The 25,828-nt window shown below is 37.6% G+C and overlaps 2 protein-coding genes and 1 long non-coding RNA gene across 4 annotated transcripts; all 3 read right to left on the reverse strand.

Annotated features, from left to right (window-relative positions):
* Nucleotides 1-3,847: 3,847 nt before the first annotated feature.
* LOC116199030 lies at nt 3,848-4,992 on the reverse strand. The gene is made up of 2 exons (XR_004155458.1): nt 4,546-4,992; nt 3,848-4,443 (listed from the first exon to the last, which is right to left on the reverse strand). It is a non-coding gene; the product is annotated as an uncharacterized LOC116199030 (long non-coding RNA).
* Nucleotides 4,993-7,290: 2,298 nt separating this feature from the next.
* LOC116200505 lies at nt 7,291-7,725 on the reverse strand. The gene has a single exon (XM_031531354.1). The coding sequence runs from the start codon at nt 7,723-7,725 to the stop codon at nt 7,291-7,293; it is 435 nt and encodes a 144-aa protein (XP_031387214.1).
* Nucleotides 7,726-14,915: 7,190 nt separating this feature from the next.
* On the reverse strand, nt 14,916-21,221 carry LOC116201405 (lipid phosphate phosphatase 2). Of its 2 annotated transcripts, XM_031532634.1 has the most exons (9): nt 20,914-21,221; nt 19,446-19,485; nt 18,407-18,627; nt 18,217-18,304; nt 18,007-18,116; nt 17,809-17,902; nt 16,009-16,197; nt 15,864-15,923; nt 14,916-15,306 (listed from the first exon to the last, which is right to left on the reverse strand). In XM_031532634.1, the coding sequence occupies exons 2-9, from the start codon at nt 19,468-19,470 to the stop codon at nt 15,092-15,094; spliced, it is 1,002 nt and encodes a 333-aa protein (XP_031388494.1). In that variant the 5' UTR covers nt 19,471-19,485; nt 20,914-21,221; the 3' UTR covers nt 14,916-15,091. The 2 variants fall into 2 exon arrangements, with proteins under 2 accessions (XP_031388494.1, XP_031388495.1); XM_031532635.1 differs by lacking the exon at nt 19,446-19,485 and having other exon boundaries at nt 20,914-21,219.
* Between the last annotated feature and the right edge of the window lie 4,607 nt (nt 21,222-25,828).

Consider the following 25,828-nt stretch of genomic DNA (forward strand, 5'->3'; position numbering starts at 1 on the left):
TAAAATCTAGCTTAAAGAGAATATGTTTCGATCACCCATATTAACCCAAGTTAAATTTTTTTATTTGATCGTAAGAGAGGTCCATTATCTTAATATAATGATATGAAATTAAGCTAAATGACACATATCCTACATATGAGAATCGAAAACATAACCTTTTGATTTTGAATTGATGTTTTATATCACTGTAGTAAGACCACTTCGTCCACTATGTTGGCTTAGTTTCTCATATCATTTAGGCTGACTTTTGGTTGGATGTTGAAGTGTGAACCCACTACAATTTAATCCAGGTTTTGTAGTTTCACAATCATCAACTGCGCGGGTAGAAAAAGGCGCTGTTGACATTTGGATGTTTTGCAAGACCGAAATGTGTGGTTAGTGTAGGGCCGTGGGGTGGTCCTCAGCGGCCAGAGCCCGGGAAACGTTTTCATAATATTTCAGCACTACCAACAAAAATGTTGGTTGAGTGGTAAGCAGATTACCCCCTTAAGGAGGAGAACACAAGTTCGAACCCGGGGAGCGCACTTGTTGGGAGGGAGAATAACATTTAATATTCGATCTCCCGACTGGATTAATCAGAACCCGTTAAGCTTCTGAATATCAGGGTATACACCGAAAAAAAAAAATAATTTCCGGACTGTGATGCCCGATCGGGTGAGTCTCATCGGCCATGGTGATAGTAGGCCTGGGGCCGAATATTTATGCCTCAATCGTCGTGAAACCAAGAGAGAGATAGAGCTCGAGGAGCTTTTAGTGAGTTTGTTCGAAGTTGTTGTCTATAGGCTATAGATACATCATATGCACTTACAGAAAACAACCCCTTACCTAGAGCTGGCGATATGCATAATGCGCCATACGGGAAATTCATTTCATATGATTTTTTTTTTTTTAATATTGACACTTTGCTCTTACATAGGATAATCTTCGCTTGTCTACCGATGTGCATGATATGCATGACGTTAGCAAATCTGCTTCATATTTCTGACCGTTTATGCATGGCCATAAGCAAGCCCTTAGTATCTTTTTCTCTTTTTTATTTTACTTTATTTATTATATTATTTTTTTTCCCTTCATCCAGCATATTTTCAATGGACAGAAGAATTAATCACATATTCTTCCGTACATATAAAGTATAAAATAAATAATCCGTAAAATAAAAGTATGGTCTGCCACCACTACTGCAAAAGAGATTTTGTAAATTAATGATTACATCCGCAAAATTAGCTGAAAAGAATTCGATAATCAATAATTAATTAGTCATAGTTTAGAAAGAGAGAGTAGCGCGCACTAACTTGCTTAATAACTAATAAATTTTAAATTCAACTTTACTATTTGTATCTTTCTTTCTTTTTTTTTTGCCAAATTTGTTTCTCTATCGACTAATAGAATTTTGATTTTCTTATACTTAATTCATGAATATTCTTTGTATTCGTAGTAAAGGAAAAAAAAAATACTGCAGAGGCTATAACAGTGGACCCCCATTCACTGTTTGGATTTTGGATGGACTTCGTTGGACGGAAGGAGCCGACCGAAGCTGAGCCAATAGACTGATCCTCGCAGTCTCATCGAAAAATTCTTATGCGAACGTGGCTCGTCACACGGGTATGAACACCCCCAATAGGAAATAGACATGCGCACTCCCACCAGAAAGCGATTTCATACATTAATTTAGAAACTGCCCATAATTTTATGATCTTTCGATTGTTGCCCCCACACTCTCTTCCTCTTTCTCTCCGCAACTTTAGTCTAATTCTCTCCCCCAATTACTTCTTCTCTGTCTCCGACTTCGGACTAATGCCAAGCACCTTCACCGGCGTCAACTCCGCAATCCTTGAGTGGAGCTGACGACGGCAAAGAGGAAGAGCCATGAGGTAGAGAGATGATTATGTGAGGGGATGGTCGCGAGAAGAGAGGACGACCGTCAGGTAAAACGATGATGGAGAGAACAATGGCCGTGAGAAAGAATGTCGTTGAAAGACATGGCCAGAGGGGGGTTGTAATCAAAGATGAAGGAGAGAAGAAGGGGATTACATTAATGCGACAAGGGTGGAGTGCTGCTACAGTGACCTTGGGTCATTGGGACACGCACTCCCCGCGTCGGATGCGTGTGGAGCTGGCGGGCGCTGTGGCATTCAACGGTGAAGGGACGCGGTGTCACCCTCGTCAGTTGAACTGTTTTTTTAACAGAAAACTTATTTTTTGACGAAAAATTAACATTCCGACTGAAGTGGAGAAATACGAAATGCTGAAAACAAGGACAAAGAGAAATCATTCAGGGCCAAAGAAGGCAAATGTCTAAAAAGTTGAAGACCAATATTGACTTTACCCTCAAATATATTAGATTCCATTCTAAGAGGATTGCATCATATTTGTAGAGCCATCAATTCATTAACTAAATTAAATAATTAAAAGTAAAATGCAGTTTGGGAGTTTAGGGGCAGAACGCCCCCTACCTTTGAAAATTTACACTTCACCACCCGACTTATTTAAAAAGGAGCAAAGTTCAGCCTAGGTTACTTTTTTTGGCAAATTTTCCGACCAAGAATTAATTTATTCATTATAATGGTAAATCATCATTATTGTAAAATAATAATGATAAAAATATGTTGGGTGGTGAACTGCAGCTTTGCTGGAAAAATTCTTTGATCATGGAAGAACTCAGTGGCAATCGTTTCAATGTCATGGCTACTGCAGTGAGGAGAAATAGAAGCCATCGTGTGCGTAGACCTCGGCCCAATTCCTCCTTGTACGTTGAAGGGCATGAGCCTTAACCGTCGTCCCTGGCATAACCTTCCGATGATGCCAGCAAGAGCTACAGTGATGAAACTGTTAGTGGTGAGGCCAATTTCAAGAGAAAGGAGTTGAATCTCAATCAGTGTGTGCATGGCTCTTCTTTGGCGGGAGCAGAACCCGAGAAATCACTCTATAGTAGGAAAGAAGATGATGGAGGCTTCAATGCATTTTGCTATAATGAGCTCGGTCGTGGAGGGGTTAATAACAAAAGATCTAGTGAGGGCTTCCTTACTCTAGCGAACTTGAAAATTTGCTGGAAAAAGTAGTGTAGTATGTTTTAAATAGGTTAGGTGGTGAAGTGTAAATTTTCAAAACTCGAGGGCACTCTGCCCCTAGTCTCAAAGGCTGGGAGCAAATCGCATTTTACTTGATAATTAAGTAAGACACTTGAAATTTTGAAAAAATATAACATCGATACCTTAGAAATATAATTTAATTTAATGATCTTTCTTTGTTTACATATTTACTCTTCATTATAACTTAAGAGTTCATGTGTCAAAAGATGCCAAAACTTCAATTATAGTGAATTTATATATTGGATCGATCATGCTATAGAATATGATCTATTCATTGAATAATTATGATACTCACAAACGATTAATAAAATTAAGTTAAAAATTTATTCTAATTATTGAGTGAGTGATCGTTTGGCTCATAGTAAGGTGCGGGAGTTGTGTGCCTTGTAACAAAATAAATTTGTTGCATGTTATCTCATGGAGAAGCGTGCGTTTCTTTTTTTAATGCCCTTCGACAGATTTGGACTATCCAATTGGTTCGGACTCCAAAAGGTGAAAACGAGAATATGGATCGAAGGATCAATGAATTACGCTACCTTTTTTTTTTTTCCTGGTGAATACGATACCATTTTTTTTCTTTGAACTTCGGCCCATTTTCTACTGAAAGAAAAACAAAAGAAATACGTTACCTGGATGATACAAGGCGAGTGCTTGCATGTGGTCGCAGGTCTAAACCTCGTTATGTACGTAAAAGACATAGCCCCTCTACTAATACACAAAACCACCGCGTTCATAGATGCCCGCTGATCCAAATCTCATTAAGCAAAGCGATGCCCTTTTGTATTTTTTTTAAATTATTTTTTCCTTTTTCTCTAGGAAGTAATGAGGATTCGTTCACTAATGAAAAGAATATATGACAAAATGCTCAAGAAACTGAAAACTACAAGATTGGAAACAATCGGATGGATCCTCTTTGGCAAACTACGTATATAGGAAGTACTAGGTGAAAAACACCAAGCAAATAGCCGCAAAACAAATGCAGTAGCCATTCCGAGATCCCGATTAAAACCTCTTGCCATCCCACCTAGACCCCCGTAAGAACTAGGAGGGAGTGTCCTCAATCCATTAATCCATGTAGATCTTAGTTCTCTGGAGTAGATGTTCCACAGAAACATTGACAGAAGAGCAAAACAGGAGTCTTGAGCTATACTGATGCGGCAGGTTCCCTTCACAGTGGGACCAACAGATTATGCGAGAAACCTAGGCCGATGAAGACATCAGACAGTCGACAAATCTAGCGGAGTTGGGGAAGCCACCATGGGCTGACCAATCTAGCCACTGCCACACCACGCTTGCAAAAAGCGACACAAAAAAATCCGGGAGGGGCTCGCAGTGCCTCCACCGGAGCAGCCACCTTCAGAAACAACAAAGTGACACGACTCAAAGCCACGAAAGGCAGATATTTATTGCTTGGGACGACGCTCCTACCAGCGGGCTTCATGCCGAGCCGACTTACCGGAACCAAAAGCATTTCCCGTCGCTAGATGATGGTGCAGCAGTCTGGTCGGAGTAGACGGAAACGGTTCCTTTCGCGGAAGAGGGCGGAGAAGACGCGCTAAGGAGGGGCAGAGGGCCGCCAAAGAGAATCCGTCGCTAGGGGGAGAGGATGACGCCATCGGTTATGCCCTTTTGTAAGCTTGATGGTAGAGAAAACAACTACATTCGATTAAAAAATGCCTGGGAGTTTGAATTTCATTAAAAGAAGACAAGGTCGTTTGACGACATTCTGCTTAACTGAAATGGAAGTGTTCTCGGAGAATTGTAATTGAGATTGAATTTTTTAACAGAAAAAAGAAACGAGGTCGTTTCAAGCAACGTGGGTCCAAACCCAGTAAAAGCGTGAACTTGATGCTTAGAAGTGACCACTCCACCTTTTCTTGGAGTATCTCACTAGGATCATACATCTAGTGGCTCACGCCTCTTGCTACTCTATTTGTTATAAGTATTTATAATAGAGAAGATTAGCATGAATCATTATCATTAATGCTTGTCATGTACAGATCATGAAAATGATTCATGCTAATCTTTTCTATTAATTTAAAATAGGCTCCCTGGTATCATAGAATATGAGAAGCTTTTGTTCGTTTTACGAAAATTTGCCACGTCAATATCTTTTGAAACTCTCTAACTAGTTCATCGATTCTTCATTTCCATGTATATATATATACATAATATAGACATAATTATAATAACCAACTACTAATGAATTCATTAATCTATAATACAATATATAAACTATAAATATGATCAACTACTTGCAAAGTACTTTTTAATTTTATTTAAAAGAACTATAAAAACGGATAATAAGAGCTCGCTTGTCTAGTTGGAAAAAATTATTTGTGGAAAGATATTGGCGAGGTTTTATTGGGGGGTGTGGTTGCCGTTGTGGGATTCCTCTGATCGAACTTAACAAGGATCTTCGAAGGCCTGTAAGATGAGAAAATATTCACTGACTTGAATGAGTAATAACTAATCAAAATATTCACCGAATATTTGCTCTCATAAGAGAGGTAGCGGTCGACGGCAAGGCACCAACTGTTGGCCCCTCCTCTCCTCTTTGTCCGTACTGTTTCAGTGAGGTTTTTTTATTTTTTTTCATTTTTATTTTTCAATTTTCAAATATATTTTTATTAAAAAAACTTTGAGCCCACTCGGCCAGTCTCCATGAACCACGTACCACTCCCACGTCGGCATAAGTCACGTCATGCCAAACGTGATATCAAATCCCGATTTGATATATTTTTAGTTAAAAAAAAAGACAAATCAGTTTGTGTTAAAATTTAAAGAATTTTTTTTTTGTGGGAATTTATAATGTTTGGTCTCTCTTTCTTTCTTTCCTTTCATAACGAGGAATATTCGGGTCCGACTAGTCCGCCCATATTAACATTTTATCAGTTCACTAGACGTATTAATTCGATCACACCTTTTCTATAAGTGGTCTAATAAGGAGTATCTTTTTGTAAGGATTCCGCTAATCCCGTCCCTTCTTTTATTTATTTTTATTTTACTCTTCGTTTGTGACTCTGCTCATATAAATTAAGAAATATTGCTACTAGAAGGCAAGCAAAGCATTTGCCTCTTTTCTTTGAGCATCTGATTTTATGTCTCGATCATGACCGACATCTTACTTCCGGGTTCCAGGTTTCCTCTTGTTGCATGCTGTCCATCTCTAAACTGTTTTTCTTTGATTTAGTGCCATTTGGCCAACAAAAACATGACATTCGTACTATTAAGAGGTTGATTCTAATAACAAGATAGTTTGCTCCTCTTCTTTAGATCTCGAGTTTAATTATAGCTATAGAAAAGCCTAAGAAGTAACTTTTTTATTTTTGGTTGGGGTGAAGCCTAGGAAGTAACTTCCATCTTATTAATAGCCTGCTTCAATAAGCCTGATGAAGAATTAGATAGGCCAAATTTTAAATCTAGAGAACTCTGAATACATAAAAAAGAGGGGGCGGGAAAGGCAAGCAGTTTACTGTCTGCTTGCATACATATACTTTGTTAAATCATTGAGATGTAATTACAAAGTGTTGCACAAATTTGAATCCCAAGAAGTGTACTTGTTGGAAGGGGAAATAACTTATAATACTCGATTTCGTGGAATTGCGAGAGCAATCATAAAAAAAAATCATTGAGATGTATTTAACGTACTCTTAAAAATTTCGTAAGGTAATCAGTAAGAGTTATGTCATGGTATAATCTAATTTATGAAATGCACGTAAATTTCTTTTAAATTCATATAATTGACTAAAAATTTTAAGTCAAACTCTTTAAACTATGTGTTACTTTGCAAATAATTTTTACCAGATAATCAAGTAATGTACTTAAACTATATGTAATATAGTCAAAATAACGTAATTTACTAAGGTAATTTGAGCAGTACAAACTGAAGTAATTCATTTTGCATGTGTTATTCGATCATTTCAAAGTGATCTTACCTATACATAACTTTCTGTATATGGATCATTTGAACAAGGTGCAAATCAATTTCGTTACATGTTGGACATAACATGACCCAATCGAAGGGCATAATTGTGCTCGTATGAACGACTAGAAAGAATGCTTACCGATGTACAAATAGTTCAAAAATACGGAAGTAAACCGAACACATACTATCCATCGACTAATCATAAACCTTAGAGGCCCACCCCCCCCCCCCCCCCCCCCCCCCCCCCCCCCCCCCCCCTTCAAATCCTCTTCCTTATGCAGCCAATTGTCTTGAGGCAGCAAACTTCTTGTAAATCTCCATGGCCAGTTTGCTGTCAACCTCCTCACCGGTGGACACAAGAGAAACCTGCTGCCCCTTCTTGATCTTATTATTTCCTCCAATGACACTCGAACTGTCCGATCGGTCCATGCCCATGGCCAGCCTGATCATGAGCTCCGTGTACGCCTCGTGAAACTTAGCAAGAAGGTTAACTGGCGACAGTATCTTCAACCTCAGCTTCGGCGCTGTCCTAACCTTAGAGTACTCCCGACGGATTGGACGGTGCCCTGTTGTACCTCCGAGCCGTGTGATCTTCAGCTTCCTTCTGATGGAGCCGTATCGTGCTCCATCAAGCCTATGGTACTTTCTTCTCCTCCAATACCTCTTGAGGCTCTCATAATAAGAACTAGGACCGGGAAGAATCTCCATTAATTTTTCTTTGGAATGACAGAGAGAAGTGTGCAGGAGGTGGTGTAGGGAAAGGGATTATATATAGAGAGTACTTTGAATGGAAGATTGTTGTTATTGAATATTAAGTGGCAAAGCTATACAACAGTGGCATTACACACTTCTACTTTGGTCAATATTGGCTGTTTGACCTGGCCAATTTATTTGATGGTCTTATTACGCGAAGATTGAATAAATCTCATTAATGAGCCTTCTATTGCAGGCGAGCCCACCTTGATTGATTTGCAATTAATTTATCTACACAACATATAGTACAGTTGGCAAATTTCGTCGTGAGCCAATGAACTTTATATGTAATATAAGGATTTGAAATAACAGCAATTTATGGTTACTATAAGCCGGACGTGCAAGTTGTAGACTAGTCTTAACTAATAGCATGAGAACACATCGTTGTCTCAAAGAAAAAAATTGTCTCTCTATCAAATGGATTAAGCTGGTTTCAAACGACAGTACAGTTGTACGACTTTTTGTTTATGACATGTTTTATTACTAGCGAAACTAAAGGTAACTTGGTTATGTGCATAACATGTGATTTGAACAGTTACAGTTTATGATATCAATATTAATTAAATCCTCGTATGATCGAACAAGGATTAGGCATGTTGTGTGTAGACCTAAATTCAGGACGAGTTTGATGAGATCGCATAAACTATGATCAATTACTCTGGCATTTCGTTGACTAGAAAAAGTCAAGAATTGGCTTCTAATGTATGTTGCGTCGTTACTTGTCAAGAAGCACATGGGGTGTGATTAATGGCTTGATTGTGCCGTCCAACTGAATGATTTGACTGATTTCCACAAAGCTAATTTTACGGTTACCCCCGTCCCACTTAACTGAACAGAGGACACGTTCGTACACTATTTGGATTTTTGCCAGATTTTTGTTCTCTTTACTATAATTTTCGAGCCTAATTTTTTATTGACTGAATTTTCGAACCTAATTAAGTTGGGGCAAGTTAGTACGTAGAACGTGCATATGTTTTGCGATTAGAAAAGAGTTTATGGATTTGAATCTCTCCTTGCGCGTCCAATTCCTTGGTATGTCCACTTACACACACTTGAACGCCTACGGATTTATTAAATCAATGGGACTTGTTGGTTGTTTGAGGACACGAGTAGAATATTGGGGACTCCCAAATTCTACATTGATAATCCTTTTGTTAAGAGTCATACTATCATTTCCGTCTTCACATATAAAGCCTGATTTCACAAATAATATAAATTATTAATCAATATTAATAATTGTCTTAATAATATTGAAGATTTCATAATAAATTGTCTTTATAACATTCATTGCACGGATTCAATACTTGAAGGGATTTGATGTGAATTAAATAACGAAAGGCGCAAGATTAAAGAACAGAACAGACGGTAAGCAAGTAAGATCAACACACTATTTGCTTACATGCAAATCTGCCAGCTCAGCTGCAAATTGCCTCTTCGTCCTCTTCCTCCTCGTTTTCATCCATTCGTGTATGCAATTGCTCTCATTCATTCATCATCGTATGCTATAGTTATATATGGGCCGTCAACTCCTTGCAACTCCAGGGAAGGGCAGTCCTCGATGTACAAATTTAGATGAAATGTCTTGAAATCCCGTCCTAAGTCTCGAATCTCGGCTAGCTCCTTGCAATTGCATACGCGCAATGTCCAGAGATTTTCTAAACGCGACACATCAAGCACTGTCCCAGTAGTGGATTCAATAATACTCAGCTCGTTCAAATTTCCCAACTGACCACAACAGAACTTGACCAGCTCCTTCCCTGTGCATTTCTCTAAAGACGTCTCTCATTCAACTCCTCCGGTTGCCGCAGAGACCTTCCAGCTTGCTCTTCTTTTAGGGAGCAATATTCGAATTCAATTCTACACAATTTCTTCAAGTTGGAGAAATCTGGAAATTCCATCTCTGTTGTGACATAGCATGGCTCCAACTCCCTCAGTGTGGACGGAAATTGCGGGATGCATTTCAAGCCCATACAACCCAACACCAAGTACTCCAAATTTGTCAAGTTCTCAATCCCCTGAATGCCGAACCCACAGGCCTGTTTCTGCAAGGAAAAACTCTCCTCAGCAATTGGTGCAGATAATCTGCAGAGCTTCGCTAACTTCCCAATAGAACTCGGCAACTTTCTTATCTTGCTTCCCTTCAGTTGCAAGCTTACCAATTCGGACATATCTCCCACCCAATCTGGCAGAATCCTCAGCTCGGATGAGGATAGGTCCAAATGTTCCAGCGATTTCAAATCCCCAAGAGCGTCAGGAAGCTCCTCTTATCTTGGTTGATTCTAATAACAGCCACTCAAGGTTTATTAGTCGTCCAATAGAGTTGGGTAATGCACCCTTAACTCTGCAAAGGACAAATCTAAAAAACCTGGTTGAATCCTCAAATTTGGATGAGCCCGGATACAGCCATTTCAACGATTTCAATTCCCCAAAAGAGTCGGAAAGCTCCTCTATCTTCGTGTCTTCTAAATGCAGCTCCTCTATCTTAGAGGAACATCCCTCAAGATCAAGACGCTTCAGTCTTCTCAGCATGCCAATGGAGCTGTGTATTTAAGCTAAATCCCGGCATCCTCTAAGAATCAACTCCTCGAAGATGGCGTTGTTGGACAAATCGGCATATTTGTCAAGATACAACATCCTGTGAGGTTTAGGGACTGCAAATTCTTTGCCATCTATATCGATCATAAACACAACAGAGGTTAGAAAATGGATCGCATTAAGAAATATATCTTACATTGTATTTTCCCTAATAATATTGATGTTTACAAATATAGGAGTATAAATGCAAAATGCAGGCATATTGCAACCTGTATATATGTGAAGTCTTCTTTCTCCAAGTATCACTGTATGGTTGCAGATTTGCAAAATTCAGCAAATCATTTGTCGGAGAACTTCTGATCAAGTTAGAGAAGAAAATGAAACATGTCCCTGACTGGCTAGTTAGAAGAGCTGATCAGGAAGAGGCTGTAATGAAATTATTACACATTGACGCACATGATAAACGACTTGTTGGCATCCATGGAATGGTTGGCATTGCTAAGAAGACTCTTGCCAAGGTCGTTTTCAACCAACTCACAATCAGGTTCCACTGTTGCAGCTTCCTTGAGGACATTCGAGAGTCTTTAAGATGCAAAGGTCTTGAATACTTGCAAAAGCAGCTGTTGGAAGATCTCGAACCGAGGCTACAAAAACATCCCAGGTATCAACTCAATCAAAATACTCCAAAAATAATTTTTGCAAAAGGAGGGTTCTTGTCGTCCTTGATGATGTCAACAAAAGGAAACACATAGAGATGATAGCAGGAATGTTGGATTGGTTCGGTTCCGGAAGTAGGATAATAATAACGACAAGGTATAAAAGCATTCTTACAGGAATGCGGGCTTTTGAAATGGTGGAGATGTATTATTAGTAGGCTTGCCTTTGGAAAAGACTCTCCTCCAAGTGATTACCAAATTCTTTCAGATGAAGTTCTTTCTCTTACTGGAGGACTACTTATGGCCCTTGAAATCATAGGTTCCATGCTTCATGAACGCGACAACGAAATGTGGAAAGCGACCATTGAACAGTTAAAGAATGTGCCCAATCCAGATGTTAAGAGAAAACTGAAAATAAGTTATGATGCATGGGAGCCTGATCACCAACAATTATTCCTTGATATCGCCTGCTTTTTCATCAACACGAACAAATCAAGTGCAATGTACATGTGGAAAGCTTCCGATGACTTTGGTACCCTGCTACAAGGAGAAAATTATTTATTTCATTGGGTCGGGTTTTCATTTGCAATGTGAACAATTAGATTCAGGAAAAATGTTTTGGTGTCTTGCCATGAAGCAGAGCCTCGATTTAGATCTGTCTCTTTAAACGGGTTAACCAAAGGATCTCAGGAATCACTGTTTAATCCATTACACATTAGAGGGCGAGTTCGTGCATCACCTTTTCATGAAGGTTATCCTTTGGTCGTTGCATTCACAATTAGATATGTCTTAAGATACCGGTATCTTATTTTCATGATCAATTGAGCCAGTGGATTGAAGTGCTCTTTGTGGTAATTTAACAAAGCATCCGGATGCTTTTTTTTTTTTTTTTTTAAATCTGGATGCTGTTGCTTACTGTCCTACTGTCAAATACATTAGTTAACGCTTAAAGTGTAACTATTTAAGAGTATCTTTTAGTTATGATCGTATCATGTCATCTACAACGAGCTTATATCGAGTCTTTTCCTACGATTTTGTTATTGGTCTGCTAAAGACCTGCCTATTTGACGTTGCTATCAAGTGCTCTATTTCTGTCGGTATTGCTTATGGACAGCGAGCTCATCAGTGAAGAGTTGTTCATCATTTAATCTCATCGTTAACACAAGGCATCCTAGGGGTCCTTGAGCTTTGAGGAGAAGCTTGCTTGATGAACACAAAATAAAGTTGACTTTAACTTAATGAGTAAGTCAAAAAAGTGTTGAATGATTAAATAGATGGGAAGTTATCCGCATTTGGTTTTCAAATAAAGATTTTATCATGCTCAACTCAACAATGCTCTTCCCCAAATTCAACAATATAATCATTATTGGTTGTCTTATTTTTTTCCATTTAGTAATAATTTCTCACTTATATTTTTTCCTATGAAGTTTTACAATTAATTTTTGGTTTTTTCTTTTCTATACCCTAAGGGCATAGAATAAACCAACTAATATTGCCAAATTAAAACGGCATCTCATTAATGCAATGATTCTTACATTTTAGTGCCTAATATAACCTTAAAACTCTCTTACCAAATAAATTACGTATAATATTAAACCCATACCTCTTACTAAATAAGAATCATTGCATTAATGAGATAGAGTTTTAGGGTTAAACGTTTAAGGTTTCAAGGTTTTAGGGTTTTAGGGTTTCAAAATTTAGGGTTTCAAGGTTTAGGCCTTGTTTGGTTTGTGGATGCAATTTTAAAATCACAATTCTAACTTAACTCTATCAACTACAAAACAAAATAACTCATACAAAGTCAAAAAGTGGGCCCCATTTATACCACTTTTTTTCACAACAAAACAACATAACTCATACAAAGTCAAAGGGTGGGTCCCATTTATATCACTCTTTTTCAAAATCAAAATCTGATTTTAAAATTCTATTATGAAACCAAACGCAGCATTAGTGTTTTAGGGTTTAAAGTTTTAGGGTTATAGGGTTTTGCAATCGGAATTTGTTATTTTACCATTGGATTTATTTGATAGGAGATATGGATTTACTGTTATGAGATTTGTTCGGTAAGAGAGGATTAAGGGTATATTTGGTAATATAAAATTAAAATAATTTCATTAATGAGGTACTGTTTTAATCTGGTAATATTGGTTGGCTTATCCTATGCCCTTTGAGCATAGAATGGACAAACCTTTTAATTTTTTTATTAATAAATTTCCTTTCTACTTTCATATCTATATATACATAGAGATACTCTCACTTATCAGTATATTTGTTAACACTTGCAATCATTATTTTTTGTCTTTCTTATTTCAAAAAGTTGAGTAGAGCATAATTGTTATTTTGCTCTAAAACCAAACACAAACTTAATCACTCAGTTATTTTTTTCCTAAATCGCTCAACTGAGATAAGTTGATAATATTTTCAACAATACCCCTAAAATTTTACATAATTTGCAAATCAATCTCATTTTGATTTCGAGACAATAGCAGATAAGTTGACATGGCGTCTCATTGATTGACCACCAGAGCATTGACGAGACTAAGACGGTGTTGTGGTGGTCAACGACGAGCCACCATGGTGAAATTCTTTTCTTGGATCTTCTACTCTCTCTCTCTCTCTCTCTAGAGAGAGAGAGGGGGTAGGAGAACCAGGGTTGTGATGGCTCATCGCCTGCCACTGCGTCCTCAAGGATCGCCAACGACATCGCCTGGGTTGCGCTGGCGAGCGACAAGCCACGACAACCCAAATCTCGTCCTCTCTCAAGAAAGAAGGGGTACCAAATATGAGCTGCAGTTACTCATCGCCGACACCACAGCCCAGGCAACGTCACCGGCAACCCCTGAAGACGTCAGTGATGTCACTTGAGGTTGCGGTGGCTAGTACAGTGGCCACCATTGCGCCCTCCTCATCTTTGATCTATTTTTTTATCCTTTTTTATTTTCTATTTACTGAAATTAAATTAAAATAATATTAATGTAAAGTGGCAAAAGTTTTAAAAAGATAAGTTTTGTGGCAGAATTAGAAAAATATCATGAAGGTTTTAAGTATCTAAATTTTTCCACTTCGCCAAACAAAATAAACTTATCTCTTTGGGTACTTATTTTAGTAAGGGCTGAAATTTTAAACCCAAGCAAACACAATCCTATTATCTTTTTTAATTGAGAAACTTCTTTTTTGACAAATGACGTACTATTTTACAAAAAACTTGTTAATTTTAATATAACAAGGATTTTTTTAATAACAAATTCTCTTATGAAATAACAAGAATTTTACTATTTTTTAAATTATCTTTTAAAGTTCACTTTTAAGGAATCTTCCTATGGTAAACACACTCATTGACGACAACCGGTATTTATGGTGATCAATCAACTGTACAAGCTTAACCAATTGTACATGCTGCTGATCGAGCACGACGACTACACGTATCCATGGATGCTTACATCACTGAAAGATTTGATTGGACATTAATAGTATGTTTGGTTTAGAATCTAGAGTTAAATTTTGATTTTAATTGATTTATAATGATTGTTTTGTTGAATTATGAGAAAAAATGTAAAAAAGTAATGAATAGTTGAAAAAAAGTAATAATTGTATTGTTGGATAGTGAAAAAGTTTTAAATAATTGAGAAAATTTAATATTAAAAATTAAATTGAATGGTTAAAAAAATTGAAGAAAATGAGAAGTAATAATTATATTGTTAACTTTTATTGCGTAGTGAGTAGAGTTAAAATTAGAGTTAAAATTTTAAAAATCGAACCAAAGGGAGTGTAATACTCGCGCTAGGTTTCAGAGGAAACTATACCACTGTGAACTTAGTACAGTGGCCTCAGCGTCCTCTAAAAAGGTCGTGGTGGTCCTACATTAAAAACAAAGGGTGTAAAGTGACCGGAAAATCTACCCTTAGGAATAATCTCGATCAATATTAACTGCAAAAACGAAATTGGATGCGAAGGAAAGATGAAGCAACGTAACTATCTAAAATGTGTAACCTGCCATATTAGTACCATAATCCGCAGTTATGAACACAGATTACTAAACAACGTATCACAACAGGGTCTCTCTCTCTTTACAATCTCTACATCTGATCTGCTGTGCTCTACATTGGTCTTAAGAACCTGAAACCAGTGTTTCAGTGTCTCCCATTGCCTTCCCTCCCTTCTAAGATGGGACTCGTGTCCCGTATATTGAATTGGGACTCCTCGACCCCACGCTGAGGATCAATGTAGACGGTCTCAAGCTCATGCTGCCGTACCGTCAGATGATGATTGTTCGCATTTGAGGATGACGATTGCATTTCATTCCGCGATTCCGCCAACATCTGGAAGTACGCATGTGGTCCCCAACCTGCAAGAGCATTTGCAGTATGACAATTGCAATTACAAACACAGAGTTATGGGATGCATGTTAGATTATTCCATTGCCTTCTCGCAAGGAGAAAAAAGTGTTAGAAAATGAAGCTAAAATAATTCTCATCGGCCAAAGCACTAAGCAGGTTGAACCTCATGAATAAGCAGGAATCTCCAAACTGAGGATCGAACCTCAGCAGCGGTTTCGTAATATGCTTTTAAAGGCCCTGAGATGGCAGTTTTGCCAACAGTTCTCCGGTGGTATAAATGAACCACATTGTGGCCGGTTCAGTCTTTATGGTCCAAACATCTGATCCAGTCGCGATGGAGAGATTTATACACAAATTTCTATAGAAATCCCTCCATCTCCCTCTCTTTTCTCCCTCCATTTCCCATCCTCCCAAGTCCCAAACATAGGGTAATAGCAATGCTCTTACCATGTTTTGCTTTATTATTCATTTCTATGGCCTGTGAGATGACATGGTCGTAGCTTTCACAGAAATCACAAAAATAAGGACATTATTAACACAAGGATAAGAGGAAAGCAAGCTATACCATCAACATCATAAGGTGGTGGAAAGAACTGCAAGTAACAGAAAGATGCAACAGTCGACCCTGAGGAAAGTTCAACAAAGAAGGTCAGTTACAATTGGTCGTTACATAGCAATGTGAATAGTATAAAGGTGCGGATAGAGCAGACCTAGAAGGGCCCCAGCAAACACATCTTGCCAATGATGCCAGTAGTCATCAACCCGAGAAATTCCTACTAGGGCTGCAACTAGTAGTGGTAGGAAAACGATACAGAGCTTTGCAATGTGGCCCCTACGATCAAAAGCCCTGATTTTCCCCGATAAATACCATGCAAGGAACACCAGCCCAGCAAAGCTCCCTGCACTTTGACCAGAAGAGTTACTTTCCATGATGCAAAAGAGCTTCCCAAATCATGTGCTCATAAGAATAAAGTAGAAGGTTTCTTGCAAAGGCTGGTAAAAAATGTAGATTATGTGCCATTACAATATAGTCCACTCGAGCAAATTCCAGGTTCAAATCAATTTTCATAAGAGGCTCTTCTTTCAAGTGATAAACTAATATTTCTTGACAAAATGAAAAATTGCAAATTTGGAACAAAAGATAACCACGTTACTCGTGCCCTGCCTCAGCTAACTCTTTGATGAAAGCAAAAGCCAAGGGTAGAGATTGTGCATTCGGAACAAGCAACTCTTTTGCGACTAAGGTGGTGTTTCATAAAAGTTAGTTCACTTCAGTCAAAGGTTAGTTATAGATTATTATACAGAAAAATGAATGGGAGAAAGGTGGGAGATGGAAAACACTTGGTAATCTATGTACTCAGTGAGTCAAAAATCACATAATGAGTAAATAAGAATAAACTTGATGGAAATCAGTTAATATAACTTATTGGTATAACCAGGCCTTAACAAAAAATCTTCTCATCCTGCTCTTTCTTCCCCTCCCACACATTTCTTTTCTTAATTAATTTGTGACAAATTTTTAGGCATTTAACGAATTATGTTTTACCAAACACTAATGAATTAGGTTTTTTTACCAAACACCACTTAAATTTCCATAAAGCTACAATTAGGTAGATGAGCAAACGCATTCTATCGCAACCCAAAAAGCGGAAAAAGAAATAAAGGACACTCAGATGTCTTGTAGATGAGAAAACACATTCTATCTCAACCCAAAAAGCAGAAAAAGAAATAAAGGACACTCAGATCCCGGCCCACAAAACCATGCCTTAAATAAGATAATGATAGCCTTAAGTGGATACCTTTTTCTGCTATATATTGATAAATACATTACGAATTGAACTCATTTTGATATGAAAAGTGATAAGAGTTCGATATTACAGTTGATCATACCAGATCAACTGTCTAGCCTTTGTCCTGAGATAATAGTTGAAATTCACCAGACAAGAAACAGAAGAGAGACAAGAGTTTTGGATGCAAAAATAAAAAAATAAAAAGTATCATAGCAGAGAGAAATTATTGATGATAAAACTGCAGGTCCGGGTAAAAAGATTCTGAAATTTACTAGCTGTTCTTACAAATATATACAGATCAAGAAATAATTTGATTTTGTAATACTGAATGAAACAGCTTCAATTTGATTTTGAGAAACTATAAAATGTTATTCTATATTTCACATGAAGAAAAACAGACTAAATAAGCCATTAAGCATAATTATATACCAGCCCTCTATATATAGAAATAACAAAAGAAAAAAAAATCTTGAATTTGTATCCTGAGTTGGGGAGTTTTATTGCATAAAACTCCCAAAACATCAGATTGTCAGGTAAGTCCTAAATGTAAATAAAACTTATTAAGTTATTTCCACTGTCTTTTTTTTTTTTTATAGGAATGGCCCTTTCGAAATGGAATCAAGCAATACCACTGTGGGGAAGCTCTAAAGATGTCAACATTGGACCGTCAGCGATTCATAATGTATTGGTGAAAGCAAAGGAAATCACCGATTTACTTACAAGAAGTGTGCCCACTTGGAAAGCTTTTGTACCCTTCTTTAATCACACCCTTATCTCCAGTACATATGACATCCCGTGTGACATTTTGATATACCTGCAAATCGATGCTTATAGAACTGAGTAATGATAGGACAAGAACAGAATCAAGGCAGCGCCAAGGGAAAACAAGGCAATCTTTACTTAATAAAGAAGACCTACCCCTTTCCCATCAGGGAAACAGCGCCAGAAGAAGTCCGGGCGAGGTCGACCAACAGCATCTTTGATTGCATCTGTGATAACTCCAGTTATAAGCACTGCAAAGAGAAGGCCTACAAATACATATTTGACCAATTAAGTCCTCAATCATGAATGCAACAGCATAAATTTGAAGCAAGGGTAATCTTGCAACATTGAATAATAAGATAATACCCAATATTGCATGGTGCAGGTCATAAACATCTTTCCTTATGAAGTAGTAGATGATAAAGACCGTAAAAGGTATCAGCATTGCGATTATCTGTAAAAAGAACAGAAAAGAATTGTTATTTTAATCGTTTGAGATATATATGCAACTTCTACATGTTCCTAAAATTGTTTTAAATTCTTCTACGCAACTCACTGGAACAGCCCAAACGGGAACTGTGTTATCCTGCAACGGGTACTTCAAGTCTTCCATCATTTCCTCCCCAACAAAACGGTGAAATGGTTCAATGACATTCAGGACAACCTCTATTATCACAAGAAGTAAGAGAATTAGCCAGTCATGCTTATGTGTCATTGCCACTTTCATCCCATGGGACCTAACTGTATGACAACCAAGTTGTATTTCTGGCATCTTCACTGCATGATGGAAGACCAATGAAAAGGTTATTAGATGAAAAGAAAGGATAACTCACAAGACAAAATAATCACAAGCAACAATTTTAATAATCTATAATGGATCGTAAAAGATTTGATGCCTACAAAACATGTCAACTGTCATTTTCTAGAATTCTGCAATAAAGCTACCAAAGGCCAACTAACAAGCCATCATAACCACAGAATCATTCAACCAAACTATACATAATCTTGGAGCCTGGAAATATATGTCCTCTCAAAAAAAAAAAAACAACAATGGTGATTGGTGAAGCAGTCCAGCAAAACCAGTTGGCCACTTGTAGGTTTACTTTGACAATAAAAACGGCTTTAACCTTTAAGATGGGAAATTCAAAACTTTAGAAGCATCAATTCACTATTTTGATGGCTGATCAACCAAAACTAGTTAGAAATGGCAATCTGATTCATAGAGCAAAGCTAAGCATTTAGAGAGGGGTTCGTAAGATGGGTACTAAGAATAAGAGAAAACCAGGCAATTTGAAGCCACAGATAGAAACAGAGCATGTACAGTACAAATAATCTATTGGAGCACACAAATGAACACATTAAGATGAAACAAATTACAGCAGTTCTCTAGTTTCCTTTTTGGATAAGTAGCAGTACTCTAGCTTTACTATCTGCATATCCATGTTAAGACCCCTGCTGTTCAATGTACTTAAATTCTGCTGCTTCATCTTTTGAGAAGACGGCCAAAGGCCAACTAAGAAGCCATCATAACCACAGAATCACCAAACCAAGCTACAAATGATCCTGAAGCCTTCCATGACCTTTCTCAAACCTACCTTGGAGATACAGGACCTCTCTCATATAAATGGCGAAGCACTGCAATGGAAACAATTATGTGCCACTTATAGTTTTGCTTGGAAAAAGCAAAGAGGTTTTAACCTTTCAGAATTTAAGTACAATTAATTCACTATTTCGATGCTTGATCAACCAAAATTAAATAGAAATGGTACTCCAATTCAGAGACACCTCAACCTTAAAATAAGGGAGTCATATAGTAACAAATGCAAGTCTATCACTGTAAGTAGGGACTAAAAATATTAGCACTAGTCCAAATCATGTTCCATATTTTCAACAACTCGGCATCCTTGTAATCAAGAGGCGAAAATAGAGGAATGCCAAAGGCATCAGAAAAGCCGCATTATTAAGTTCAGAATATCATTCAAAATGTTAGCTATATACTAGGAAGAAATGGGAGGAATGTCAAAACCAAAATATTACATGATCAAGTCACTTCTCCTTGGAAGTATTTCAGTTCATGTTCTTATGACTATCATGCTAACGACAACTCATAATAAGGTCCTCATTTCCGGACAAAGTAAAAGAAGACGAACACTAATTGCTTGGTATCGTTCATAAAATGCAGAACGATTAAAATTATCGATACCAACAGTCAAAGACAATGTCAGTGATATTAAAATCAATCAGGCATTCCCCAACAGTAAAAGACCCTAAAAAAGACTTGGTAAACAATCAAACGGCCACATTACTTGTAGGAAGGCACACATTCTATTTCAATGAACAATCGACACGCTGATCTAAACAACGAAATGGGCAGGGCTCCTGAAACCTAGCTAGTCAAGCCCTCATAACTCAGTGTGAGTGGATGGGTGGATCCATGAACACTGATGCGTAGAATTAGAGAGGGCCTAGTAAGACGAGTACTAAGAATAAGAGAAAGCCGGCCAATTTGAAGCGAGGAATAGAAAACAGAGCATGTAAACTACGAGTAATCTATTGCAACAGCCAGCACGCCAATGAACACATTAAGACAAACAATCACAGTTAATGTAATACTCTAGTTTTACTACCGACTTGTCCATCTAAAGACCCTGTCCTGCTCTTCATCGTACATTAAACAAGTCGCATAACTCTTCTTGAGAAGACCAAAGCATGCAATGCAGGGTCAAAGGGCAAAATCCTGTATTACTGATTATGGTTTCTGGTTGACCTCGTCAAAGCACAAAACAACCACCATAAGAATCTACACACTCCATCAACATCATAATCAGCAGGCTCCCCACTCTCAACTCTCAACACGCAATCTCTCTCGCCATTCATTCTCGGCGGAAACAGAAAAAAAAAAAAAAAAAAAAACCGCCACTGCCTTAGATTTCACTTCGGTTTTCCGATACAGCCGACACGATGAATCAAAGATACTGCAACGCAGAGATCCGAATATCGGAACTCACATTCAGCGGGAAAGAGGATGGAAAAATTCGGCAGTCAGAAAAAGATCGACAGTACCTGAAGTGGAGAGGAAAGGGGGAGGCAGGTTGAGTGAGGGTTAAGCGATGCTCCGTAAAGGGAAACCAGAGGAGGAGGAGGAGGAGGAAGAAGAAGAAGCGCGCGAAGGTTACACGCGGAGTGTGGAAGGGTATTGCGTGGATATGGGACAGGCGGAGAGATTTTGGGGAGGTTACTGTTTGTTGAAGGAGATGAAGAACCAATTTGAAAATTGATAATTGACAATCGTCTCTCCGTCTTCTCCACTCTGATCTGTCTAGAAAAAGTTGGACTCGGAACCAAACAGAGAGACGCGGAGGGGCCGAGAGAGCACAAAAAGAAGCCAACACTTTATTGGCTTTTATTAATAAACAAAAAAGAAAAAGTATTGCCTTTTTTTTCTTTATTCTTTTTTTTTTAATGTAAAGTTAAAGCATTGACCGATAGAATATGGAGTGCCTAAATCACGAGATTGTGACTTAGCGATAAACAGAACTCTATATGTGAGGGTTTGTGACTCACAGAATTGCTATCAGAGTCAAGCTAACGCTTAAAGGAAAACTAATCTTGGGTTATTTTCTTGACTCATCGAAAAACAATATACCTATAATGGCTTTTATTTTAAGGATAATTTTTCATATTGGGTGTATTCGTTTTTGGTAATTCATATGGTGGCTATTAAATTGATGCCTTTTCATGTTTTATTATATTCATTTTTTAGGTAATTATTTATTATCATGTTCCTATGTCATCTCATCCTATGTCACTCGAATTTCAAATTATTCAACTTTCTTTAAATCTTAAAAAATAAAAAGTCAGAAAATAAGAGATAATTTCAAAATTCTTTAATTATGTTTTTCTCTTCTTTTTGGACTAAAGTAATTGGTGGTGGAGTAGTTTGATGGTTCCCCGGGGAAACTTCTTGTGAGTCGAGCTTTCTTCATATCTTCTGATTTCTTGGAGATAACAACAATAAAAAAATTGCCAGCGAATTCTTGCAGCGAACGTGGTGGCCGCATTATGATCCGGAGACAATGACCCTGCCAGAAACGTTCTTATTCATGAGTGAATTGACAATTTTGAGGACAAATGTGAACAATATTTATAATGTTTAGAATGAAATTGCAGGGGATTTTTTTCTTATTATTATTATTTGTTTTTATGATTATAAGAGGAGCGAATGTATCTTGCCATGAATCCCTCTCGACACTATCAATGGAGTTGTTGTCGGATAAACCTTATCTTTGGTTGTAGTGGATTTTTTTTTTCCGATTATAGGAAAAGTACGTGTATTCAGTGCAAAAAAATAAAAAATTCATTACAATTATAGATGAAAGATAAAAACTACCAACTAAATATCGAGGGATTAAAGGTTATATTATATTTTATCTCAAAAAAACCATAAAAATAAGGTTAAGACATCATTGACATCCACTAACAAAAATCAATCAATCAATTATAATATATAAAATCCAGAGAACGACAGAGAAAATGCCACAACATTATTTTTCTAAAAAATTTTAAGTCATGGTTGATTGTCTTTTTGACTGATCAGATAATCTAATATTATTGATGAAATTTTGATCATTTTTAGAAGATATTATAATGAAAAAAAATTTCCCAATTTGAGAATAAATGTTAAATACTTTCTTCGAAAAATAACAAAAATTTACTAATTCATGAATAAATATTCAAAATAATCTCTAAAAAAAATTCTCTCTATTGGAAATTAAAGAATTGACCCGAACCGGTAAGGTTTTAGGCTTACTTGGTCGAATTTCTCGATTAAGGCCTCCAGAGTCGGGCTGAATGATTACGTCCTGTAAGATAAATAAACACCGGCAGTAGGCCTTGCTACTAGGTTGAACAAAGACTGCTAATTTCACGACACAAAATCATCTCTTGTACTCTCTCACTTTTCGGGAGCAAGAACTCTCTCTCTAAATCGATTAATTGTACATTCACTGGAATTATCTATTTATATTCAGGAGTTACAAATCCGATACCGAATTTCACAAATATCTCTAGATATCTTCAGATAACCACAATTATGAGATAATATCTCATGTGGTTAATCAAATCGAGTCAGGTCCCACAAGGGTGGATCCTATTCGGTTCAACCCGAAAAATCCTACATCTCCCACTTGCTCTTGAAGACCGACCTAAGCATGTCGATGCTCAAACTGTTAGAGAAAGAACGTTCATACAGGTTAGTGGGCCGTGCGACCGGCGAGCAAATAGAAAACAATGGGGACGCACTAGCATCATTAAAGAGCATGCAAATACTTCTTGCAGGACTCATTTCCATATCTTAACCAAGAAAATAATAATACAACCATGGTCGATATAAGAGACACATGGGAAGAAGAAGGTCAGTTGAGAAAGGTTAATATTCAAATTTCCAATATTTATTAGACATTTCCCAAGTTGTTGATCAAATGTCTTAATAAAATATTGGGCAAATTACCAAAAAAAAATTTTAATTTTGTAAAAATTCTCAATTTTGTCCTAAATTTTACTTTGTAACAAAAAAAACACATGTTTTGATAATCGTCTCAGATTTGACCTACGTTACTATCCTGTTAAGATTTCTATCTATTTGCCTAAGTGGACTTTATGGGACCCACCAAATTTACACATCATTTGATCATCTTCTATTTTCTTTACAAAAATAACCTAAGTTTTCATAGAAGTCTCAGTTTTGTTCTAAATTTTGATTTATAATTTTAAAAAAATATATGTCAGCATCACATTTTGGTCCACCGGTTCCACGAGATAGCAACAACAGCATTCTTGACTACAACCTGAAAACGATTACAGAAGAAGACCCAGCAGCTGGGTTAGCCGAATTATTTCCCACCGATGGATGACAAAAATGGCAATTTTGCCCCTCCTCCTTGTCATCATGTTAGGTTGTCGATTTCGAATTTTCCTTGTGCTGCGATCCTCCGTGTATCGCTCCCAGGGCTGTTCAATTGACATGGTTGACCTGGCCGTGAATAGTAACCCGAGGTTTGTTGGGTCTTCTTCTATAATAGTTTTTGGGATGTAGTCAGGAATGCTGTTAATGTTCTCTCCTGGAGTCGATGGATCAAAACGGAGTGCTGACATATATTATTTTTTAATTACAAATCAAAATCTAGAACAAAACTGAGACTTTTATTTTTGTAAAGAAAAGAGAAGATGATGAAATGATGTGCCAATTTGGTGGGTCTCATAAAGTCCATGTAGGCAAATAGATAGAAATCTTAACAGAATAATAACGGAGGCTAAATCTGAGACGATTATAAAAAATGTGGTTTTTTTGTTCCAAAGTAAAATTTAGGACAAAACTGAGAATTTTTACAAAATTTAGGTTTTATTGTAATTTACCCTAGAATATTTAACTGAAAACATCATGTTCCAGACCCAAAAAAAAATGAAAAAGGAGCCATCATGTTCTAATTAAATAAATGCTAATCCTACGATCTAGTCAAACTTTGCCTTCGAATTAGTATCTTCCTTTTTCCATTTCTCTTCCATTTCCCATGTTGTCACGATCATGGATCTAGGATTAGAATATGTTGAGAATCAAAAGAAATATAAATAGTGATACTAGCTATTCCCTATATCGTACTCAAGAAACTAAAAACTACGGCTTTTAAAATTTTTGGTTAGATCTCATCGAACACAACCGTAAAAAGCATTGCTCTAGAACACACTTCCATCGAGATAGATAACTAGAAAAATGATTCAAAACAATTTACTTTTGTTTTGCGTAGAATCATGCAATCCCACTTTCGGCATCGGCTAGGTGAATCTCGTACTAGATTAAGGTTCCCATACGTGCTGGGGCGCAGTTCCAAGGATTGTAGCGAAACCACCAACCGACCTCACTGTACTAGAGCGTAGCACCACGGCCCCGGAGATCCGTAGGTCTAGTCGGCAGCTTGGTTTAGAAGAGATATCGTTGGAGTAGTTGACGATGATGATCAAATGATTACGTGGCCCGAGGATTTGGCCGCCAGGATTCTTCTTAAATACGAGTCAGTGCTAACAATAGGATAACATTGAGAGAGACAGCTAGAAGTTGGTCTTTAGTGTAGCTCGCGATCTTAGTGGCTCGTGAGAGACTTGGATAACTTCACGGCTGAGTTAGCTGGAAGTAGAATGAAGCGCTGGGTCCGACTACTAAGAGCCGAAAATGGTGAGCTCGGGTCGGGACCTTAACTCATGGAGACCTCCTTGATTTGGAACCAAGTCGGGTAAAAGGATATGCCGACGGATCAACAGGATTGCATCAGAAGACTATTGCATGATAAGAATAATGGTGCGGGTAAGATAGATATTGAAGTATAGTGCGATAAAGTAAAAATAAAGATAAAGGTGCGTGGCGTAGAGCTGTTTTGTGATTGATATTGGGGGTAATCATGGTTGTCAGAATCATGATTCGAATACGATTTTACGATTTGAAGAGGAGTATACGATTCCAATTCAATGGGCTGAGTTGGGGACGTAAAATCGCTGGTGAATCGGGTCGTGAATCGCAAAATCAAGGAAACGGACCGATTCTACGATTCCGGATTCAGCCTAGACTCAGGCGAAGCTCAACCCAAACTCGGGCCCTCGGGCGAAGGCCAGGCCAGAGTCGAGCCGAAGCCCAGCCCATTAGCCCTGAGCCCAACACTTTTTTTTTTCTCTTTTCCCTTTCTTCTTCTCCGGCATTTCCCCCTTTGTCTAGACTCCAATCGCCCATTTCTTCTTCATTGATCGACGACTTTGCCCTAAACCTCCGACCATGTACCTTCTCTGTCCTACCAAGTAGAGTCTTGTTCTGCCATTGTCCAAGCATCGACCAGGCCAGGTAGAGTCTTGCTCTACCCGAGCTTCGACCGTCCGAGGAAAGTATGATATATATATATATGCATGACAAAGGAGGAAAACAAAGCATGAACTT

The sequence above is a fragment of the Punica granatum genome, chromosome 3 (genome assembly GCF_007655135.1).
Source record: "Punica granatum isolate Tunisia-2019 chromosome 3, ASM765513v2, whole genome shotgun sequence".
Classification (NCBI taxonomy): Eukaryota; Viridiplantae; Streptophyta; class Magnoliopsida; order Myrtales; family Lythraceae; genus Punica; species Punica granatum.

Excerpts from the sequence above, each read along its gene's own strand:
- LOC116201405 (XM_031532634.1), bottom strand. The coding sequence starts at position 19,470 with ATGAGAGAGGTCCTGTATCTCCAAG. Across the intron at positions 18,117-18,216 it reads CCTGCACCATGCAATATTGG|GCCTTCTCTTTGCAGTGCTT; the intron begins GTATTATCTTAT and ends ATGTATTTGTAG. Across the intron at positions 15,924-16,008 it reads GTTTGCTGGGGCCCTTCTAG|GGTCGACTGTTGCATCTTTC; the intron begins GTCTGCTCTATC and ends AACTTTCCTCAG.
- LOC116200505 (XM_031531354.1), bottom strand. The coding sequence starts at position 7,725 with ATGGAGATTCTTCCCGGTCCTAGTTCTTATTATGAGAGCCTCAAGAGG.